At 40.0% G+C, this 21,151-nt stretch overlaps 1 protein-coding gene across 3 annotated transcripts in view; it reads right to left on the minus strand.

Annotated features, from left to right (window-relative positions):
• Positions 1 to 13,629: 13,629 nt before the first annotated feature.
• Positions 13,630 to 21,151, minus strand: part of LOC109426613 (uncharacterized) — a 678,826-nt gene continuing 671,304 nt past the window's right edge. For all 3 annotated transcript variants that reach the window (XM_062853560.1, XM_062853561.1, XM_029869670.2), the window contains one exon: positions 13,630 to 21,007. In XM_062853560.1, coding sequence (XP_062709544.1) covers positions 20,901 to 21,007 — 107 coding nt within the window. In that variant the 3' untranslated portion in view covers positions 13,630 to 20,900. The remainder of the gene's footprint in view (positions 21,008 to 21,151) is intronic.

Genomic DNA, 21,151 nt, shown 5'->3' on the forward strand with positions numbered 1-21,151 from the left:
GAAAAATTCCTGAAGGATTTCTCAGAAAAATCTTTGAAGACATTCATGTTAGAATTTCTTTAAAAATCCCTGGAATATTTTCTGTAGGAATCGCTGGAGCAATTTCTGAAAAAGAACCTGGAGGATTTTTGGGAAGAATTTCTGAAGAGAGACAATAAAAAAATCCCAGGAGAAATTTTTTGAATGAATCTTTGATTCATATTTCAAACAGCCCGTAGAGGAACTTCAGGAAGCACTTGTAGGGTAATCTTTGAATGAATTTCTGGAGAAATCACGAGACGAGTTTCTGAAATGAATTTTCCGAAATATTTCTTTTATTTGTAGGGATTTCTAAAGGAAGCCCTGGAAAAAGTCCCAATATCACGAGTTTTTTTTTGCACGTGAGGACACACACAATTGAAAAACTTGCAAAGGTAACTTCCCAAGTAACCAAAAGATCGGATAAGAGGGCACTTTATGAGTTATGCAGCTTGCTATTTAGCCTTCTAAGCAGCTTCATTTTTAAGTAATTTCGGATCTTCAAAGTTCACATAAGGAAGTTGAGCAGCTTTTGATGAAACTTTTTAAAAATTAAGTTTTTTCAAAAATGTACTTTCAAGCTTCACCACAGCCTTTGTTATTGTTTGCTTGTATTGCGTGATACGCAACCTTATTTACATTACATGACACACTCATATGAAGACTTGAACCGGGTCCTCCTGCTATAGACTCTTGATATGATGAGGTTAACTGCACTAAGTACTGCACAACTGTTCAAACCTACCTGTCGGCAGTGCATTGGTTCAAGTCAGATCTAACTTGGTATGTACTTCCTCGGAATTCCCACCGGTCAGAGGACGACCGGCACCGAAGGTATCATTCTTGCAAGAGATAAGTGAGTATGGATTTCGACCCCAAAAAATCTCTCCCTTGGTCAACAAGGTGACCAGCCGGAAACCCCTTCGGTCAGAGTGGATCGACCTACATGCAGCTTTGGGAAGGGCGGTCATATTTAGTCGTGGAAGTGCTCCCATAGATATCGTTGATCGAGCAATATTTTGAATTGTTATCGTTGAAATGGATATCCAACGCACTTTGTTGCTTAAGCCCCAAAGTCTTCTTAATTCTCATAAATGTCATGATCAATTTCTCGCCCTTACCCAGAAATGATGTAAATGCATAACACAATTTCCCGAAGCCGAAAATACGCTCTCGTAAACTGTCACTAAAAACCTTCCGAAAGCCATCAATCAAGAGATTAAATCGCTGCCCGAAATTTTCCACGAAGTCAATTTCCACAAGTGGTCTCATAAAACCGAATCTTTTTCTGTGTCTACCCGCAGCACAAACCAGCTGTTTCCTTTCGCTGGTTGTTGTAACTGCCACCAGCCATTTGATGCTAACCAGCCACTCCCTTGCCTCCCAATTGTGATCAAAATTTCAATCACCTCAAGGCTATTTAATTTCACTTCATTTCGCTTCTGTCTCGACGCACGACGACTGACTGTCGGTTGGTTGGTCGACTAGGGTACCTTCCCTACCGTACCAGGTCCTCGAATCCAACTCGTCCCCCAAAAACCGAAAGCTCCCCAGAGTGCAGCCAGCAGTGCGGTTTCAATTTGTGGTTATGGCTTTCTGTAGGGAAGGTTCGTCGCCGCCCTTCTTACAGCAGCCAAAGCTCTAACAGCCTGACACCACATAAACCGGTGCGGTGCGGGTGCGGGTGCGGGTGTGAGGGTGAGGCTTCAGGCAACCGGATGTGAGGGACGAAAAATTGCCAGACGATTCGAGGCCCATTAAGACCGGTCGGGCGGAAAAGGGGTCGATTTGGACCATATGGCACCACCTTTGGCACGCGTGGTCCATTGTCGCCGTCGCCGCCGTCGGTATTGTCATCATAATCGTCATCGTCATCATTACAACCATGCAACGTCTTACAAACGAGTTGAGTAAGTCGTAGAATGACTTCTAGTAAGTAAGTAGGTTCGCCCACGCTGAAAGAAACCTGTTGCATGGTTACCTTGTGCCGCTACCGTGAAGTTGGGTGTTGTAGGGGAGCAGACATGGGAACGAGAAGTTTTATGGGATAATTTTCACAGTAAATGATATCACAGAGCACAGACTTTCAGAGTTCATCGAATTTGGTCGACGAAAAAAAAAATGTGGAGTAGATTGAGATTTAGTCTAGGGTAAAAATTTACTTCGTCATATGCGCTAATTCCCGTCATAACAGATGAAAAAAAGCGAATAATTAAGTATATTCCAACTTACCTTTGCCCATAACTCATTACAAGGAAGCAAAAAATGTAGGCTCTCAATAACATATGATCGCAGTGGAAATGTGCCCAACAGGAAAAAAAATCAATAACCATCCTCTATAGCACTGGATATTTACGCAAAATTTCACGTTTCAAGTTCACTTCACTTACGATTTTACGATTAAGAATCCAGGGAGAATTACCTTGAGGAGTCACAAGCAGAATTTCTAGAAGAATTTCAGGGAACGTTCCTGGAGCAGTTTTTGGAAAACTCCCAGGAAGAATCGCAGCAAGAATTTCTGCAAGAGTCTCAGGATAAATTTCTGAAGGAATTCGTGAGAAGATTCATGGAAACATCGTCAGCAGGCCTGGTGGAACTTGAAAATGATTTCCTGGAAGAACCCCAGGACGGAATTCTGGAGGGATCCAAGGAGAAATATCTGGATTAATTGAGGCAAACATTCTTGGAGCTATTCCAAAAGGATTTCCTGCTGAAGTCCTTAAAGAATTCCTCTACTTGAAATTCCCCCAGAAATTCCTCCTGGGATTCCTCCAGTAATTTCGCTGTGATTTCTTAATGGATTTATCTAATTTTTTTTATAGATTCTTCCACAAATTACTATATGAATTCCTTCAGGAATTCTTGTCAAGATTTTTAAGCATTTCCAGCTGGTATTTATCCGGTATTTGCTTTTGGACGTCCTCCAGCAGAAACTCTTCAGACCTAATCTCCTTAGCTAAGAATCCTCAATATTAGCAAAAAAATCTGGGGGGTTCCGCATCACAGGAGGAATTTCAGGAGATCCTTGGATAAATCCCTAAATGCCCGAGTAACAGAACTAGCTGAATAACAGCTTCTTAAGCTAAAGTTTGCTTAAAAGTAGTTTGTTCCACTCTTGTACAGCAAAAATGTTTGTTGAGTGAATCATGAAAGGAATTTCTGGAGGAATCCCCGCAGGCATTCGTGGAGGATTACGTTGAGAAACTTCTCGAGGAGTCACAAGAAAAATTTCCAAAGGAATTTCAGTAGGCATTCTGAGAAGAATTTAGAGAATAAATGCTGAGAGAATCATTGGAGAAATGCCTGGAGGACCTACAGCGAGAGTTTTCGGAGAAATTTCACAGCCTTGGAGGCATTTCTGACCAAATTCAAAAAGAAACTAGCAAAAGTAGCTGCATAATAGCTTATGGAGCAAAGCTTATGGAAGAAAGCTCACTTAAACTCTTATACAGAAAAAATGTTAGTTGGGAATCCTTCATGAGGAATTCCTGGTGAAAACCTCTTGGAATTTCTCAGGAATACCTATTGGGATTCCTCAAAAAAATTCTACTTGGATTGCTCTAGAGATTTTTCCAAAAATTTATCCAAAAACTCCTCTTGGGATTATTCCTGAGATTGTTAGAAAAAATCCGCCCGTGATTTCTTTACGGATTTCTCTTCAAGGATATCTCTAGTAATCACAGAAATCCATCTCTGGAGGTATTTCTGGTGAAATCCCAGCTGAAATTTCTGGTGAACGTTTATAAGACCTACCTACTAAGTACCTACTATCAGGAATTTTTGGAAAAATTCCTAGAGGAATGTAAGAAAATTTTTTGAAGAACCACATTACCAATTTTCGGATAAATCCCTACATAAACTTTTAGAGGAGTCCTATAAGTATTTCATGGATACATTTTAGAAGCCATCTCAGCAAAAGAGCAAAAGAGGAGAAGTAAGCTCAGGAAATTTTAAAGAAATCTTTGGAGGAATCACAGCGAAAATTTATGGACGATTCCCCCGGGAGTTCCCCTAGAAACTCCTCCTGTGGTTCCTCCAAGAGTTGAGAAACAGGATCTGGTGGATCCGAAAGTATAATGAGAACATTCAAAAGAAGTAACATGGAAAATAGTTCAACTTTGACATTTGAGGTCGACCTTGACGTTAAGGATCATATCTGACATACATGGTGAAAAAAAAAATACTCTAAGTATGTGTTATAAGCAAGGGGCGGGACAAAAGATTTAAAAAAATATATATATATTTTCAACCACGGCCAAGAAAAACATCAAAAAATGAGTAAATATGTACTCTTGGACCATATTTTGTAGTTTAAAATAAGAATCTAGATATGACTTAAGAAAATCCTATTACGAAGGAAAGATCCAGATTTGGATTAGAAATGAATTATCAACTCCCAATTAATTATTCGAATTACATAACAACAACTTTAAGACAATTGACCACCTTTTGTATGAAGTCGCATCACTGTGGCGACATCGAGAAGTGCGCAGCTGCCCTTGAACATTAGTGCGAGTGCGAGATACATTGATCTGCAAGTGCATCACTTCGCTAGCAAATAGGCCCAGCAGGTACCCAGATCGCCGCGGGTAAGCTCCCAGTAGGGGAGCCAACAAGGTGGCCACAGTCGGAAAAAATAGAGCTGGCTGGTCAACGTGGCTGCTCAGTATTTACCCAGCAAACATTATAGCTGTACAACAGATGAATAAACCGATCTTAAGCTTGATTTTGAAAACTGTGGCTGAATAAGCTGTTATTCAGCTATCATTATTGTTAGTACTTCAGTACTTCAGATGCTTCGAGCAAGGCCACAAGTCATGGGTGTGTAGAGGAGCAAATGGATAAACCCTGCAAGAAATGCGGAGGCGAAGGTCTCCTCGCCTGAGTAAGGCGTGAAGTAAGTAAAGCAACTCGACCTCAAAATGCCTGATTTGCACGGCAAAAAGGGGCTATACGACGGGTGGTCCTATATGCCCAGGTACAAGTGTAGGACCACATAGCCGACAATAAATAGTGCAAATCACACGGCTGGCGGATCCGTACCGCATTCCCACCAACAACGGCAACTGGGTGCGGCGGATAAGGCTAATCTAGAGGCGATCTGCACAACTGGTCAGTTTCCACGTCTAACCCAATTGCAAACACCAAATAGATGTATTACTACAGTTTCTTTACCCACAAGGTAGCCACTAGATCAATTCTCGTCCACGCTAGATTCTCTATCCAGTGCACTGGTGGGATTAAGGCCCGTCATCGTCGATGGAGACTTCAACCCATGGTCGGCCGAACAAGGCACGGGGACAGCCGCTTGGTCAACATAAGAGGCTGGGGTCTGTTCGACACGTAGAGCTTTTGTAAACTCTAACTCAGACAGGAACGTTAACGATTAATACACGTATACACCGATTTGCTACAAGGTAGAAGACGATCACAGCCGTGGATCATCGATAGCTCTCGCGGATGGCTGAGCTCGCGATTCGATAAGCCGGCATTTGTGGTACGTTTGCTAATCGAGGGTAACACCGACGACCTGTCTTAGTGTCTAATGAGTTGGGTAACATCTATTGGGTAGTCATGGTCAAGATAAAAGGCTCATCGACACCTTCGGAGCATTCTCCCGAGATGCTTCAGAGAATCGTGAAAACACTGTTTCTGTGCTATGTAATGAGATTATGGGATGCCGCATTCTACGGCTAAACAGAACAAAGCCAGTTTGCCTCGGAGACAAACGAGCAACTCGTCACGTGTTCTGAATAGATACGCAGATGTGCTTGGATAGAGATGAATTTCCGGATGGATAAGACAAAGATTGGTTTTACTGCCCATACACGACTGACTCGTCGACGTACAGTCCAATCTGTCTACTGGACACCGCCACTGTTGGAGTGGCTGACGGTCTATACCGAGAGATCAGATCACTCTGAGTTCTCGGATACCCCTTTAACTTCCGGAAATGACGATCGACGGTGGACGTTATGAGGTCTATATAAGTATAGATGAACCTAGAGATGAACTACAACATCACTGCAGGGGTATCTCAGGAGTCAATCCTGGGCCTGGTACTATAAAACGCGGCGTACGACGGCGTATTGAGGCTCACACTACCAAACTGGTTGACTTTGACGTCGACATTTGGCTTGTGTTATACGGTGTCGGTGAGTCGATAGAGAAGGTGAAGCTGATTGCGACGTATTCGATCGATACAGCGGAGGATTGGATGAGGTCGAGACAGCTGGAACATGCCCACCACAAATTGGATGTGGTGAATAACCGCAAGTCCAAGCAACTTGCGGCGATCACCACGGGCAGCTACACGATCATCTGCAAGCGATCACTGAGGCAGCTGGATGCCCTGATCGATGACAAGCTGAACTGCGGTCGTCACGTGCAATGCGTCTGCAAAAAGGCAAGTATGACGACGATCTTGATGTTGTTGAAGATGTTGTCAAACAGCTTGGCAATAAGTTCAAGCGCAGCTGCCTGACGCCGCTGCGTAGTTGAGCGCACTAGTGGGCAACCAAAACGGGGAGTGACTTGAGAGTACCGATCCACAGGTTGATGTGCTAAAGTGTTGCCAGCGCATATCGTACAGTCTCAAAATACGTGATATGTGCGCTAGCGGGCATGTCGTAGCGGAAGACGATGAGTGCTTCGAGTTATGTGGCATAAACAGCATTAGAGGCGAGACGGATCGCTAGAATGTCTTGAATATGCTGAGATGGCAGATAGCGTGGGACTTTTATTCATGTTTATCATGACGTAACGTCCCATCTGAGACGAAGCCTGCTTCTCAGTTTTTGTTCTATGAGCAGTGCCAATGTAATTAACTAAAAGCATTCTCTGCTAATAATAATTTTGCATGTATATATCGTATGGGGCTAGCACGAGAAGACCCTATTCTATACCCAAGGAAGTCAAAGATATTTCAATAACGAAAACCTTTTGGATTGACCAGGAATCGAACCAGTTACTCGTGCGTTTTCCGTTTTGGATATATGGGATTTTGAAGCTTACATCAAAAGATATGAAGATGTTAATTTGCGATTTTCAGAAATTTGTAAACATACGTGTACGTCTATCATCTATGACAACATTACGTGCGGAAACCTGTTTCTCAACACGCGAAGCATGAATGAAGAGGAAACATCGGTGTTGTTAAGATTTCTGCTGTCGCTTGCGATACAATTACAACACACTGTGGGTACACGCAGTGTCAACATGGTTTGTAGGCTTCTGGGGGTGTCAAATTCTCAATTGCTTCTTAACAGAGTCAGTAGAGGAAGTTAAACGAATTGGTTGGGAAATTTACGACCACACTTCTCTAAACATTGTTCGAAAGGAAGCAATTTCCTGTCGTTCTATTGGTGGTGGATATATGACTTCACCTGTATTTGTCGACTCGACAGTGTTCATCCGACGAAATTTTGACCCCAACAGATAACCCAGAAAACCACTGAAATTTAATATCCTCCTCTTTCGGTTATTAATTCCCCATCTCGAGCTTGTACGATTTCATTCTTCCCCCATCCCGTGTCGTCAGCAGAGGATGCAATCTAAAAGTAGCGCAAAAAATCGATTCCGAACCTTTAGGTACCTGCTGTACGCTTTACCTCTACTAGTTGCAGTAGTACCTCCAGAAGAGCACTACTTTACCATGATGGGACTTTAATTGCTGACTTTCGTCCCTTCTCGTACCACTGACTGCCGCATGCATCATGCCACATCATCAGGAGTTTCTCGCTACAGACAGTGCTGTGCCCGTATTTTTACAGCCAGGTAGATAATGGTGTCGTTTTCACTTTTTGCCACACTAGGTTTTTCCTCACTAGCGGCAATTTTCCCGCGCCATTGAATCCTGACCTGGATCCACGCTGGATGCTGGGCTGGGGGATGCTGCACTGACTGGCTGACTGACTTACTGTTATGAAATGCAAGCGCAACTGGTAGGCAGCTGCAGGCAGGGGTCTATAGAGGGGGAATCGGGGTAAAATGCCGGGTCGTATTCCAACTGAATGTTGTTTTGAAAACACTAGAAGAATTCGATACGACATACACTCCGAACTTATCTTACGTCAATTTTTTAGCCGAATTGATTTACGTCCACTTTTTTACGTCCAAAATTTAGATTAACGTCCATTTCAATTATTCAAATCTTGAATAGTTTTCTAAATATGCACATGTTATGTTAGTGATAGTGATAGTGATAGCTCCTGATGTCATTATTTGTTATGTTAGATGGCAACACTGCACTGTTCAAATAGATACATATATTACTGAATATATACATGTGAATGGCTGCACTATATTAGGTCAAATATCAAAAGGTCGGCTCCAGAAGCACGTTATCCTCCATGTGGAGCATTTGACGCTATTTCATGTTGCATAGAATAAAACGAAGTTTTGTTAAAAGCTGGCAACACTGCTGAACTGTAAATAAAAATCTTAATATGTAATTCACTACAATTGGGATGATGTTCAGATTCATGAAGTAACGTAACATATTATCAGATTTATAGATACATTTACCTTGTCTTTGTAAAATTCGGTTCTTCAAAATTATTTCTTCAACTGCCAACACTGCATAATGCCGAACATCGATTAACACGGTTTCGAGATAATATATCTTATTCGATTGTTCAGTTAAGATTATATGAAAGTCAAATGGCATCTTTGGCATCATTTTTAAACACAGCAATTTTTGACGTCATTTAATAACAGATATGTGATAATTCTTGTAGTAGCTGGCAACACTGGTCATGCAGATTCAGATATAGCTCAATATCACAGATCTGGTGTGAGATAAGCCATTCGAATATTCGACAATGTTATAGTACACCTCAAGTGCAATACATTGTTTCACATTGCGATGCAAAAAATATGTTATTGCTGGCAATACTGGCCATGTAGATTTAGATAAAACTCAATATCTTAGATTCGGTGCTGTTGAATGTTTCACATTACAATACAAACATTATATTATTCCTGGCAACACTGATCATACAGATTCAAATCTAGCTCAATATCTCTGATATGGTGTGAGGTAGACAATTCAAATGCTCGACAATGTTATAGTGCACCTCAAGTGCAGTAAATTGTTTTACGTTGCGGCATTAGAATGCTGACAACACTGCTCAAACGGATCCGCTAATGCTGCAGTATCTGCCAAAGCTGATGTCGTTTCAGTCAGATAGCTAGTGTAAATCTTCTTTCTTTGTATAAAAAATTAACTCAATTTACCTTTGAGGCAACAAAACTCAAGAACGGATGAACCGATCTGCGTGGTTTATACACGGTTCAATTCTAGGCCGCCTGTGTTAACATGTACAAAACATTAACAAGAATTAACTAAAAAGAGTGTACAAATGCAAAGGACCTTCAAGCGAAAGTCGTAAAAGAACTGAGACTGGAGAAAAACGAGAGGTGAGTATTTTTCCGTGGAGTTGCAGAAGAGCTGCTTTGATTCATAAAAAGATGTACAAATGCAAAGCGGAAGTCGTATAATGTAGAACAGAGACAGACAAGAGGATCTTACAGGAGTCGGCAATTTGTTCAGTTTGTGATAAAGTCTACGTGACAATGAGTTTCCCTTATTGACTGCGAAGCGCGGAGTCGCAGAAAAACGTTTTTTTAATTCATACAAGGATGTACGAATGTAAAGGACCTCCAAGCGAAAGTCGTATAACTGAGATCGGAGATGAACGGTGGAATCGTACAGGATTCGGCATTTTGTCCCTTTCTGAAACTCAGATGCGATATAGTCTACGTGACAACGTATTTCTCCTATTGACTACGAAGCGCTAAGACGTGGAGTTGCAGAAGAGCTTGTTTGATTTATAGAAGGATGTACAAATGCAAAGGACCTCCAAGCGAAAGTCGTATAACTGAGACCGGAGACAGACGAGAAGATCGTACAAAAGTTGGCACTTTGGCATTTCTGGAACTCAGATGCTACATGGTCTAGGTGACAACGTGATATTGATGTGCGTATTTTTTCGTGGAGTTGCTGAAGAGCTTCTTTGGTTCATAAAAGAATGTACAAATGCAAAGGACTTCTAAGCAAAAGTCGTATAATTGAAATCGGAGACAAACGAGAGGATCGTAAGGAGTTGACACGTTGTCCTTTTCGGGAACTCAGATGCGATATAGTCTACGTGGCAACGTATTTCTTTTATTGACTACTTTTTTAGTGGAGATGCAGAAGAATATCTTTGGTTCACAAAAGGATGCACAAATGTGAAGGACCTCCAAGCGAAATTCGTATAATTGGGACCGAAGACAAACGTGAGTCTACTTCTACAGTAGTGGCGCACAACATTTTAATTGCTTAATTGTTCCGAGGAGGTTTTGAAAACCTTTATAAATCCAAATGGTTCTGTTTAGCTTTTATCATGGTTCTAAATTCATCCTCGTATCGTACAAGCTTAAAATCAAACATTTTACCAGATTTTTTTTTTCGAAAATAGTTGTTCAAGATCAATCGAGAAAGAATTGGAGCTTTAATTTCGGCTTATTTTACCCTTATCACCCCTCAATCTGATATGGGGGAATATGTGGAAGATTCCTGCCTATTAGCTTTCGGTACCATTTAGCTCCAAGATAGTGGTCGGACGAGTTTGACGTCATATTGGAGCAAAGCTTCCATTGCTGCTGGCTGCACCACGATAACGACAACGACAACGACGACTCTGGCTTGGCTATAGGCTGCTACCGAAGCCGGATGAATAGAACGACGACCCTGACCCCTTCGATGCCTATTACGCCCTTGCCCTGCCCTGCCTGGAATAGTTAGAGAGGGCCAGGTTTGGGCTGGGGGTCTAGCCCAGTCAGCCAGCCAGCCAGCGCTCATTGCCTTTCGAATGAATGGTCCCGGTCACATCTCACCACGTCTGTCGATCCTCGTTGGCATAGTCGTCGTTGTCGTCCTCTTCCTCGGTTCGTCGGTTTAGATTTATAGGGGCCACGCGCTAGACACCCAGGGCTGTTTACATTGTTTGATGCGATACAGTGATCTAATGGGGAGTGAAATTTCTCCTCTGCTCTCTAAGAGTCATTTATCATGTAAATGAAATGCCTTTTATTTGAATAAGGTGGATGTTTGAACAAGGACAAGGAATTGATTAGGGGTGGCTTTGCCAGTAAAGGTGCAGGTATCAAACGAGTTCTACTGAAGCATATCCTGCGTAATCAATTTTGAAGGAAGCTAATAACGAAGGTTTCCGATACATATCTGTTTGTGCTATTCAAACCCATTTTCAGAGATAATACGTTTGGGATAATCTCTCCGAATTCCAGGAAAAAATCTCTCAAAATTCCAAGGAAGAATCTCTCTAGATTCCAGGGAAAATCTCTACAGATCTCAGGGAGGTGTCCCTTCAGATTCCGGAGAGATATCTCTCTAGAATCATAGATGAAATCTCTCCAGATTTCAAAGAGGAATGAAGAATCTCTCCAGATTCAAGGGAAAATCTCTCCAGATTTCATGGAGGAATCTCTACACATTTCAGAGAGAAATCTCTCCAGATTCCAAAATAGAATCTCTCCAGATTTCAAAGTATAATCTCTCCAGATTCCAAGCTGGAATCCCTCCAAATTCCAAGGTGGAATCTCTCCAAATTCCAAGGTGGAATCTCTCCAAATTACAAGGTGGAATCTCTCCAGATTTCAAGGTGGAATCTCTCCAGATTCAAAGGTGGAATCTCTCCAGATTCCAAGGTGGAATCTCTCTAGATTCAAAGGTGGAATACCTCCAGATTCCTAGATGGAATCTCTCCAGATTCCAAGGTCGAATCTCTCCAGATTCCAAGGTGGAATCTCTCCAGATTTCAAGGTGGAATCTCTCCAGATTTCAAGGTGGAATCTCTCCAAATTCCAAGGTGGAATCTCTCCAGATTCCAAGGTGGAATCTCTCCAGATTCCAAGGTGGAATCTCTCCAGATTCCAAGGAGGAATCTCTCCAGATTCCAAGGGGGAATCTTTCCAGATTCCAAGGTAGAATATCTCCAGATTCAAAGGTGGAATCTCTCCAGATTTCTAGGTGAAATCTCTCCAGATTCCAAGGTGAAATCTCTCCAGATTCCAAGGTGGAATCTCTCCAGATTCCAAGGTGGAATATCTCCAGATTCAAAGGTGGAATCTCTCCAGATTCCAAGGTGGAATCTCTCCAGATTTCAAGGTGGAATCCCTCTAGATTCCAAGGTGGAATCTCTCCAGATTCCAAGGTGGAATCTCTCCAGATTCCAAGGTGGAATCTCTCCAGATTCCAAGGTGGAATCTCTCCAGATATCAAGGTGGAATCTCTCCAGATTCCAACGTGGAATCTCTCCAGATTCTAAGGTGGAATCTTTCCAAACTCCAAGGTGGAATCTCTCCAGATTCCAAGGTGGAATCTCTCCAGATTCCAAGATGGAATCTCTCCAGATTCCAAGGTGGAATCTCTCCAGATTCCAAGGTGGAATCTCTCCAGATTCCAAGGTGGAATCTCTCCAGATTCCAAGGTGGAATCTCTCCAGATTCCAAGGTGGAATCTCTCCAGATTCCAAGGTGGAATCTCTCCAGATTCCAAGGTGGAATCTCTCCAGATTCCAAGGTGGAATCTCTCCAGATTCCAAGGTGGAATCTCTCCAGATTCCAAGGTGGAATCTCTCCAGATTCCAAGGTGGAATCTCTCCAGATCCCAAGGTGGAATCTCTCCAGATTCCAAGATGGAATCTTTTCAGATTCCAAGGTAGAATCTCTCCAGATTCCAAGGTGGAATCTCTCCAGATTCTATAGTGGAATCTCTTCAGATTCCAAGGTAGAATCTCTCCAAGTTCCAAAGTGGAATCTCTCCAGATTCCAAGGTGGAATCTCTACAGGTTCCAAGGTGGAATATCTCCAGATTCCAAAGTGAGATCTCTCCTGCTTCGAGAGAAGGATCTCTCCAGAATCATAGGTTGAAATCTCTCCAAGTTTCAAGGTAGAATCTCTACAGATTCCAGAGAGGAATGTCAGTTTGGGTAATTTCTGTGCGAACTAAAACTGAAAGTATAAAAATGGAGTATACTCCGTTAGGAATAAATACGTTTGGAATAGTACGTTAGGCATACATTACGTTTTCATAAAGAAATTAAGCATAATAGCCGTTAGGGATCAATGAGCTTTTTAAAATGGCGTTGCATGCCTATCGTCTATTAAGCCTAACGTCTCTTATGCCTATCGTATTTATGCCTATCATACTTTTGCCTAACTTCCCGATTCCTATCGTCGTTATGGCTAACGTTGCACACCCCTAAACAATGTTAGAAACAGTGTTGAAATTTTATAGATGGGTTTTTGTATGCCATTTTCACAATTATTAGTTCCTAATAGTGACGCACACACATACATAACACTCCACCTCAGCCTACGCCCTATTTCAAGCAGACTATATTGATTCTGGTTGATTCGAGTTTTAAATGATTATACGTAGTAATAGTCTAACAAGTGACACACTAATTTTCCTTAGGAAAAACTCACTATCGCTTCGGTTTCTTCGGCTTTTCACATGCGCGTTAGTTGGCTGGCTGTGTCCAAGCGGTGTCTGCTCTACAGTTTGTAATAATTGGATTTGAAGTAACTAGCTTATGGTGACTATATTGATCTCTGGTTTCCAGTTTATTAAAGTTTAGCACATAATCAACACAGTGTGGAATCTACTTATAACAACAGCTGCAATTAGGAGCATTCCCTGTACGCTACAACCCTTCGGCCGAAAACAGTTTTGGTTTGAACAATTTCTCTCACTGATGAGTGATAACTAAAAGTTAACCAACCAACAATTATTCTCGTCCCCATGTTGCGTTGCATCCGTGTATCTTTCGTCGGAAATTGTGAGTGTAACCGGATGATGGACATTGATAGGCAGTGGTTGTTGATGGCGGATAGTAAAAGTAATTTTCGGATGGACGATGAATGGAAATGAAACGCTATCCCGGGCAAAAATATTTGTTGAAACGTTTTGTTTAAACTTGTTTATAATCTAGTATGAAATTGAATAAAACGAAAGTCGTAAACTTCTATCATCGACCAAAATTTGTGATGCTTCAAATTTTTTTACACAAGAACAGTTTTTGGTCTGCTTTTGTGTATTTTCACTACATGGCGACCGTGACTTTTCTTATACCTTGCATTCAGAAAACTTTATGTTACTTAAACCGGCATATGCAAACGGTCACAATAGTCACAATATCAATATTTTTCGTTTCCAACTTTATGATTTTACCATTAAAGTCACCTATTCAATTTTTAGAATTATTTCAACACTTTTGCACCGTATTAGACCTCCAGCAGTAAATTTTTGGCACGCTACAATGTCACTACTTGTAAGGGCTTGACAAAAAAAATGTTGATGACGCAGCCGAGATTTGAACCCATGACCATGTGCTTATAAATCAAACGTGTTATCCTCTCATGAGACCGTGTCAACAATTTATTTAGTCTCATTGGACTGAACATAACATAAATAAGATACACACGAAGCTTTACATGGTTATTTCAGTACACCAAAACCTCCATTTAGGTAATGAGTCGGGACTGCCTAGATAGAATTTTTACCTAAATGGATTCATTACCTAAATGGATTCAGTTCATTACATAAATGGAGTACAAGGTTGCAAAGAAGTTTAACTAGAGAGAGTGACTCGAATAGGAGATTTAAAGATGGTCATGCGGAGTTTCAGAGAACTTTCAAGGGAGTTTCTGGAGGGGAGGGGCTTCAGGGGCGTTTTCGCGGGTTTTGGAGGGTCTCAAGTGAGAATTGTCATGCAAATGACTAGCTGGGCACGGAACAGAAAAAACTCTGAAAAATTCCGCCAGACTGAAAAATTGTTGAATGTCGGGTAAATTTTATCGTATGTTGGGCCACTGTTGGACCAACATCGAACAACTGTTGGGTCTATGTTGGGTTTGGAGGCCAAAATAAAAACAGGTGAATGATAGGTTAATGTCGGATATGACGTCATCAATCTTAAGTACTCCAACAGTTCTGAATATAACCAAATTCTATTTAGGTAACGTACTAACGTTACCTAAATGGAGGGACCTAAATGGATTTTACCTAAATGGATCCTACCTAAATGGAGGTTTGAGTGTATCTGGAGACAAATTCCAGCAGTATATAAAGGTACTGCTCAATTTAAGCATTAGAGATGAGATGCGGAGAATGAGATGTATGAAGGGAGCAACTTTGTTTAAAAATAAATCACAAATCAAGTTCAAATCGTAAGCCTTGTTTTCCTTTACGTTTTCAATTTCAGGACATGATTCTACACTAAAAATGATAAGCTACTTACAGAGTTCAAAATGCTGTAAACTAGTGTAACTTTATGAATCTCGAGAAAAATCACGGTCGCCATATTGCAACTTGAAGCAATGTCACGGTCGCCATGTTAGCTATAATATTGCAGGATAATCCAGCTAAGGTTAGCATAAAGTGAAAGAATTTCAAATGATAGAATGGTTGGTGCAAAGCTCAGCTAGGATATCTTCCAATACTGAAGCTAACATGAGGATAATGACATCATTGAAAGTTTCAATATGGCATCTGTAATATTTCTTGAAGTTTATGAAAGAATCAATAAAAGCAATCTTTGAAGAGAGCGCCATTAATATTTCATGCTTTATCCACAAATAATAGAGTTCCATTCACATTTTTAATCAGTTCTAGCATTTAAATAATAACTCTTGTTTAAAAGAATGTTTCTGGAAATTACTATAAGGGTCTCCTAGAAAAGAACTGAAGTAGAAATATTTTTCTTTGAAACGAAGTTTATGTGCAGCCAGTGCTGCCATCGTAAGATCAGAGCTGGTAACTCAAGGTTTCCAAATTTGAGCGCCTGCTATAGTGGAGCAGCCCCTTGGAAATGAGCTCATTTTTGCGTCAAATAAAGAATTATAAGAATAATTTCATGAAATTTTTCCGTAATTATCGCGGAAGGGACATTCTTGCAGAAATTCTTTTTATGAGTTCAGCAAGAATTCTTATAAATATTCCTCCGAGATTTATTTTTGAATGTTTCCCATGGCCACGGCAAGAAATTCCTTCAGGAATTCTTTCAAGATTTATCAATTTTTTTCCAGATTTTTTTTTTATAGAAAGTTAATTCTCACAGGTTTTTGATTCCAGCAATAATTGCAGGTATCCCAATAGAATGCATTTTTTCCAGTAGTTCATTGAAAATCTCCTAAGATTCCACTAGAGATTTTTTCAGGAATTCCCCACGGAACTTTTCTTGAGTCTTCTTGAGGAGTTTTTCAAGAAATTACTCAACAGCTTCAAATTGAAACTGGTCCACGTGTCTTTTTTTCAGTAATTACTGCTGAATTCCTTCAGTAATTATTTCAGGGATTCCTTCAAGGATAGCTAAAGAAGTTTGTGCATGTATTCCTTCGTGTATTTTCTTTGCTCCATGATCAGAATTTTCTTTCAAGACTTTTTCTTTGAGATTTCTTTAGGAATTCTTATAACAATTTCTCAAGAAATTCTTTAACAATTTTTTTAGGGGTTTCTCCAGGAACTCCTCCAAGGATTTCTCAAAAAGCTACAATTCCAGGAGATATTTTTCATAGATGAAAACTACAGAGGTTTCTCCAGTTCTTCCAGGTATTTTTTCAAAGATTCCTCCATTATTATTCTTTTTTTAGGAATCCCTTTTCTAGTTCTTTAGAAGAATTCCTTTGGAGAATTCCTGAATAATTTCGTTTGTTTCTGCAGAAATTGCTTCAGAAATTTATCCAGACTGCACTTCAGGGATTTGTGAAGGGTCCCATAAGAGGATTCCCTCATAATTTTGTTTATTTCTGCAGGATTCCCTTCAGAAATTTCTCCAGACAGTACTGCAGGGATTTGTGTGTATCAATCGCTCAATTTCTTCTTAGAATTTCTCCAGAGGTATCTCCAGAAATTTTTCCAAGGATTTCTTATGAAAATTCCCCAGGAATCCCTCAGAATTGAGGGATTTCTTCACGAATTGCACCTGCGCCTTTATATGTAAATACTGCAAGGATTTGTGCAGAAACCTTTTTTGAGAAATTTCTTTAGAAATTTCTCTACAAATTTCCCCACGAATTAAAGAAATTTTCATTGGAAATACTTTTTAGACATCAGCCCAGGCAAATATTCAGGAATTACTTCAGAGATAACTTCATATATTGCTTCAGGTTTTTTTCAGGAACCTCTCCAGAAATTTTTCAAGAATTCCTTCTTAGAAACTCCATAGGTTTCACCAGAATTTTTTAAGGAATTCCTTCTGATAATCCTCTAGGGACTTGTTTATGGATTCATTTGGAGATTCTTTCGAGTATTCTTTCAGTTTTTTTTTTGCTCTTTCCTGAAAAAACAATCCTGGGAGAATAACTGAAATAATTCCAGAAGGATTTGTTGAAGGAATCTCAGGAGATATTTTTGACTGAACCGCAGAATAAATTTCTGTTAAAATCCTGGTAGGAATTTCTGCAGGAATCTCTAAAAATATTTCTCAAGAAATTCTTGGATGAGCCCTTTCTAAGAATTTTCTCAGGAATCTCTTTAGAATTTTAATATATTTTAAGGAAATTTTTGAAATACTAAATGGAAGAACATTTGAAGAAATTCCTAATATTCTGAAGAAGTCCCTGGGGGTATTTTTCAAGGAATCCCCACCAGAAATTTTTGAATTTTTTTGAAAATCCCTCAGAAATTCTTAAAGGAATCCCAGGAGTTATTTCTAGAGAACCTCCTGGAGATTTGCCTGGAGAACGGCTCGGAAAATACATTTTGAGATTCCAAGAATAGTTTTTAGGTAAACTTCTACAGACATTTCTTTTATGAAATTATTGGAGAATTTTCTGAAAACATTTACAAACATTGGACCTGTAGAAACGCCTAGATACGTTTCTCTAAAGAAAAACAAACTTTTGAGATATTTGTAAAGGAATTTCTATGGAATATCCTGAGTAATATTTCTAAGTTAATTCTTCAACGAATTTATGGAATAATTCATGGAGAAATTCTTCGAGTTATCTTTAGAACAAATTGCGAAAAAAAATTGGAGAAACACATCGAGGAATATCTATAAAAACATCTGCATGAATCTTAGGACAAATTCCAGCCTGAAGCACTTAAAGTAATAATGCAAAAATCTGTGGAAAGTAGTAATGCAAGAATCCTGCAGAATTTTCGGTATGAATCTCTGAAGACATTCCCGCGAGATTTTTTAATGGAATCCCTAGAGAAATTCCTGAAAAAATCTCTGGAAAACTGCTTCAAGTTTAAGTAAAGGTTAGAATTTTGGAAGGAATCTCTGCAGGATTTTCTGAGGATAGCACTGGAAGAATTTATGAAAGAATCTTTGAAAGAATTTCTGAAGAAATCCCCATAGAAAATTCTGAGGGAATCCCAGAAGAAGTTTCCCAATGATTTCCTAAACAAATTCCTAGAAAAATGTCTAAACTCCGCCAGGGAGGTTCAGAAGGAACCGATGAAAATCTTGGAGAAATTTCTGGGGAAATTATTAAAAGAAGTCCTTGGGATGTTTTAAATCCCTGGAAAGATTTCTGAAGAAATTGCTGAAAAAGTTTCAAAAAACAAACTTGAAATAAACCTTCGTAGATTTAAAGATCGAACTCATGGAGTAATTTCTGGAGAAATCCATGAAGCAATTTCGGAAGGAATCTATAGAAGATTTCCTAAAAGAATCCTTGGATAAATTTGTGGAGGAATCTCATAAAGAATTTCTGGTTGAATCTCCAGGGAAATTTTTAAAGGAATCTTTTGAAGAATTTCGGAAAACTTTGGAAGAATTTCTGAAGAAGTATGTGGAAGATTTTCTAATGAAATCCCAAGAGAAGTTTCTCGAGGATGTCTGATTTTTTGATTTTCTGACGGAATCGCTGAAAGCATTTCTGAAGAATCCGTGAATAATTTCGTGAAAGAATCCTCGTATGGATTTCCAAAATAATCTTTTCAGGAATTTTTAAACTTTAAAGAAACCCAAGGAAGCTTTTCCTGGAGAAAAATGAATCCTAAACCTAAAGGATCCTCTAGAGGTAATTCTGTAGAAATTATTTAATTGAAATCCATGAAAGACGATCTGGAAGGGCTTTCTGGTGGATTTTCTTAAGGAATCCATGGAGCAATTTCGGAAGGAATGTAAGAAAGATAAAAAAAAAACAGTTTTTTGAAAGAATTTCTGAAGAAATCCCTGAGTGAAATTCTGAGGGAACCCCTGAAGACATTTCCAAAGGATTTTCTAAACGAATTCGTAGAAAAAAAATCTGAAATCCTACTGAACATAAATGTTGGCGAAATTGATGGAAAATTTATTGAAAGAAGCCCTTGGGATTTTTTTAAAGAATTCCTGGAATGATCCCGAAGAAACCGCTGGAAAAGTTTTTGAAAAAAAACCTTGGTAGATTTCAAAATCGAAATCCTGGAGTAATTTCTGAAGGAATCCACGAAGCAATTTCGGAAGGAATCCGTAGAAGACTTCTTAAAAGAATCCTTGGACAAATTTAAGGAGGAGTCTCATAAAGAATTTTGAAAAAGGAAATTTCTTAAGGAATCGCTGGAAGAATTTCTGAAAATTCGGAAATCCAAAGAGAAATTTCTTAAGGAATTCTGTACTTTTGATTTTCTGACGGAATCGCAGAAAGCATTTCTGAAGGAAACCGTGGATAATTTCCTGAAACAATTCTCGAACGGATTTCCAACAGAATCTTTGTAAGAATTTTTAAAGCAACCTAACGAAGCTTTTCTTGAAGAATTTTCTAAAGGATGTTCTAGAGGAAATTCTGAAGGAAATTCTAGAGAATTTTTCTGAAGCAATCCACAAATGATTTTCTAAAAGAACACGTAATAGGAATCCATGGAAGATTTTCTGAAAAGATTTCCTATAGGATTTTCTTAAGGAATCAAAAAAAAAATCTTAGAATTATTTCTGGGGTATTCTGAAGAAAACTTTGAAGGAAACTATGAATTTTCTAAAGGAATTCCCTCAGCGAAATCTTCGAATGCATTGCTGGCAGATTTTTTTTTTCAAATCGCTGGACGAATTTCCAAAAAAAACCTGAATAGCTTTCTTAATGAATCCTCCGATTATTTTTTGAAATTTCTCAAAGAATTCCTGAAGATTCCACTTAAGGATTTCTGAAGAAATGCAGGTTAGATTTTGTGATATTTCGGAGGAATAGCTAGTGAAATATGTATCGAAAAGCTTGGAAATTCCGAAATTTTCCCTCTAGATTCTCTATCCCAAAAGAACAAACTCAAATTAAAAAAAAAAACTTTGAAAATCGTAAATAGCCACGCTCTCGCCCGTATGGCCATTTTCCCGGGAAAGCGTCATTTGCATTCATCGAACCCAATGAACATGGGAGCCAGGTCCGATCCAACCACCTACCTGTTGGCGTTATTTTAATTGAATTTTCATTGGAAATTCCACTGGCAATTTCCACACTAATTAAAAATAATCGCCGAAAAATATACAACAACAACAACAACAGTGGTAGCAGTGGTAGCCCGATAATCGCTAGAAAACGCTCGATTGAACTCCGATGCGTCGTACCCGACCCGCTCTGAACGGCGATGGATGGGGGCCAAATTGGCTGCTCCGGGTGGGTGGAGGAGCCTTGGTGGCTTGGCCTACCTGTTTCCTACTATGGGGACCGGAACCGGGACTGGGACCACCTCCTGCCGGAAAACGATGAAATATGTGCGTTGATCCATTATGGTCGCTCTGCGCTGCCCGTAGCACCTGCGTTTGCTGGACGACGCTGGACGATGATGGTTGTTGTTTGCTGGCTGTTGAGGCTGCCAATCAGGACGAGGACCGGATGGTGGAGGCCGTCAGGTGGAGGGTCCAGCAGATGAGCAGGGTAGGCAAAAATCGTTATGGAATTTCGTCACCGCCAATCATCCGGTTGTACTCGGTGTAGTTTTTGATCATCTTAGCTCTATCGAGGGACTCCCGCATGAGGCGTTCATTCTCCTGGCGAACTGCAACCGGGAAAGAGAAAGAGAAGAAGTGGAAGCGGAAAATTGATTACTGTTGGGAATAATCATCTATCATCAATTTGGTTCAGAAACGTCGTTGTTGGTTGTGGTGCTGAGGGGGAAGGGGATGATGGCATAATTAGTGCC

Source organism: Aedes albopictus, chromosome 2, assembly GCF_035046485.1.
Source record: "Aedes albopictus strain Foshan chromosome 2, AalbF5, whole genome shotgun sequence".
Taxonomy (NCBI): domain Eukaryota; kingdom Metazoa; phylum Arthropoda; class Insecta; order Diptera; family Culicidae; genus Aedes; species Aedes albopictus.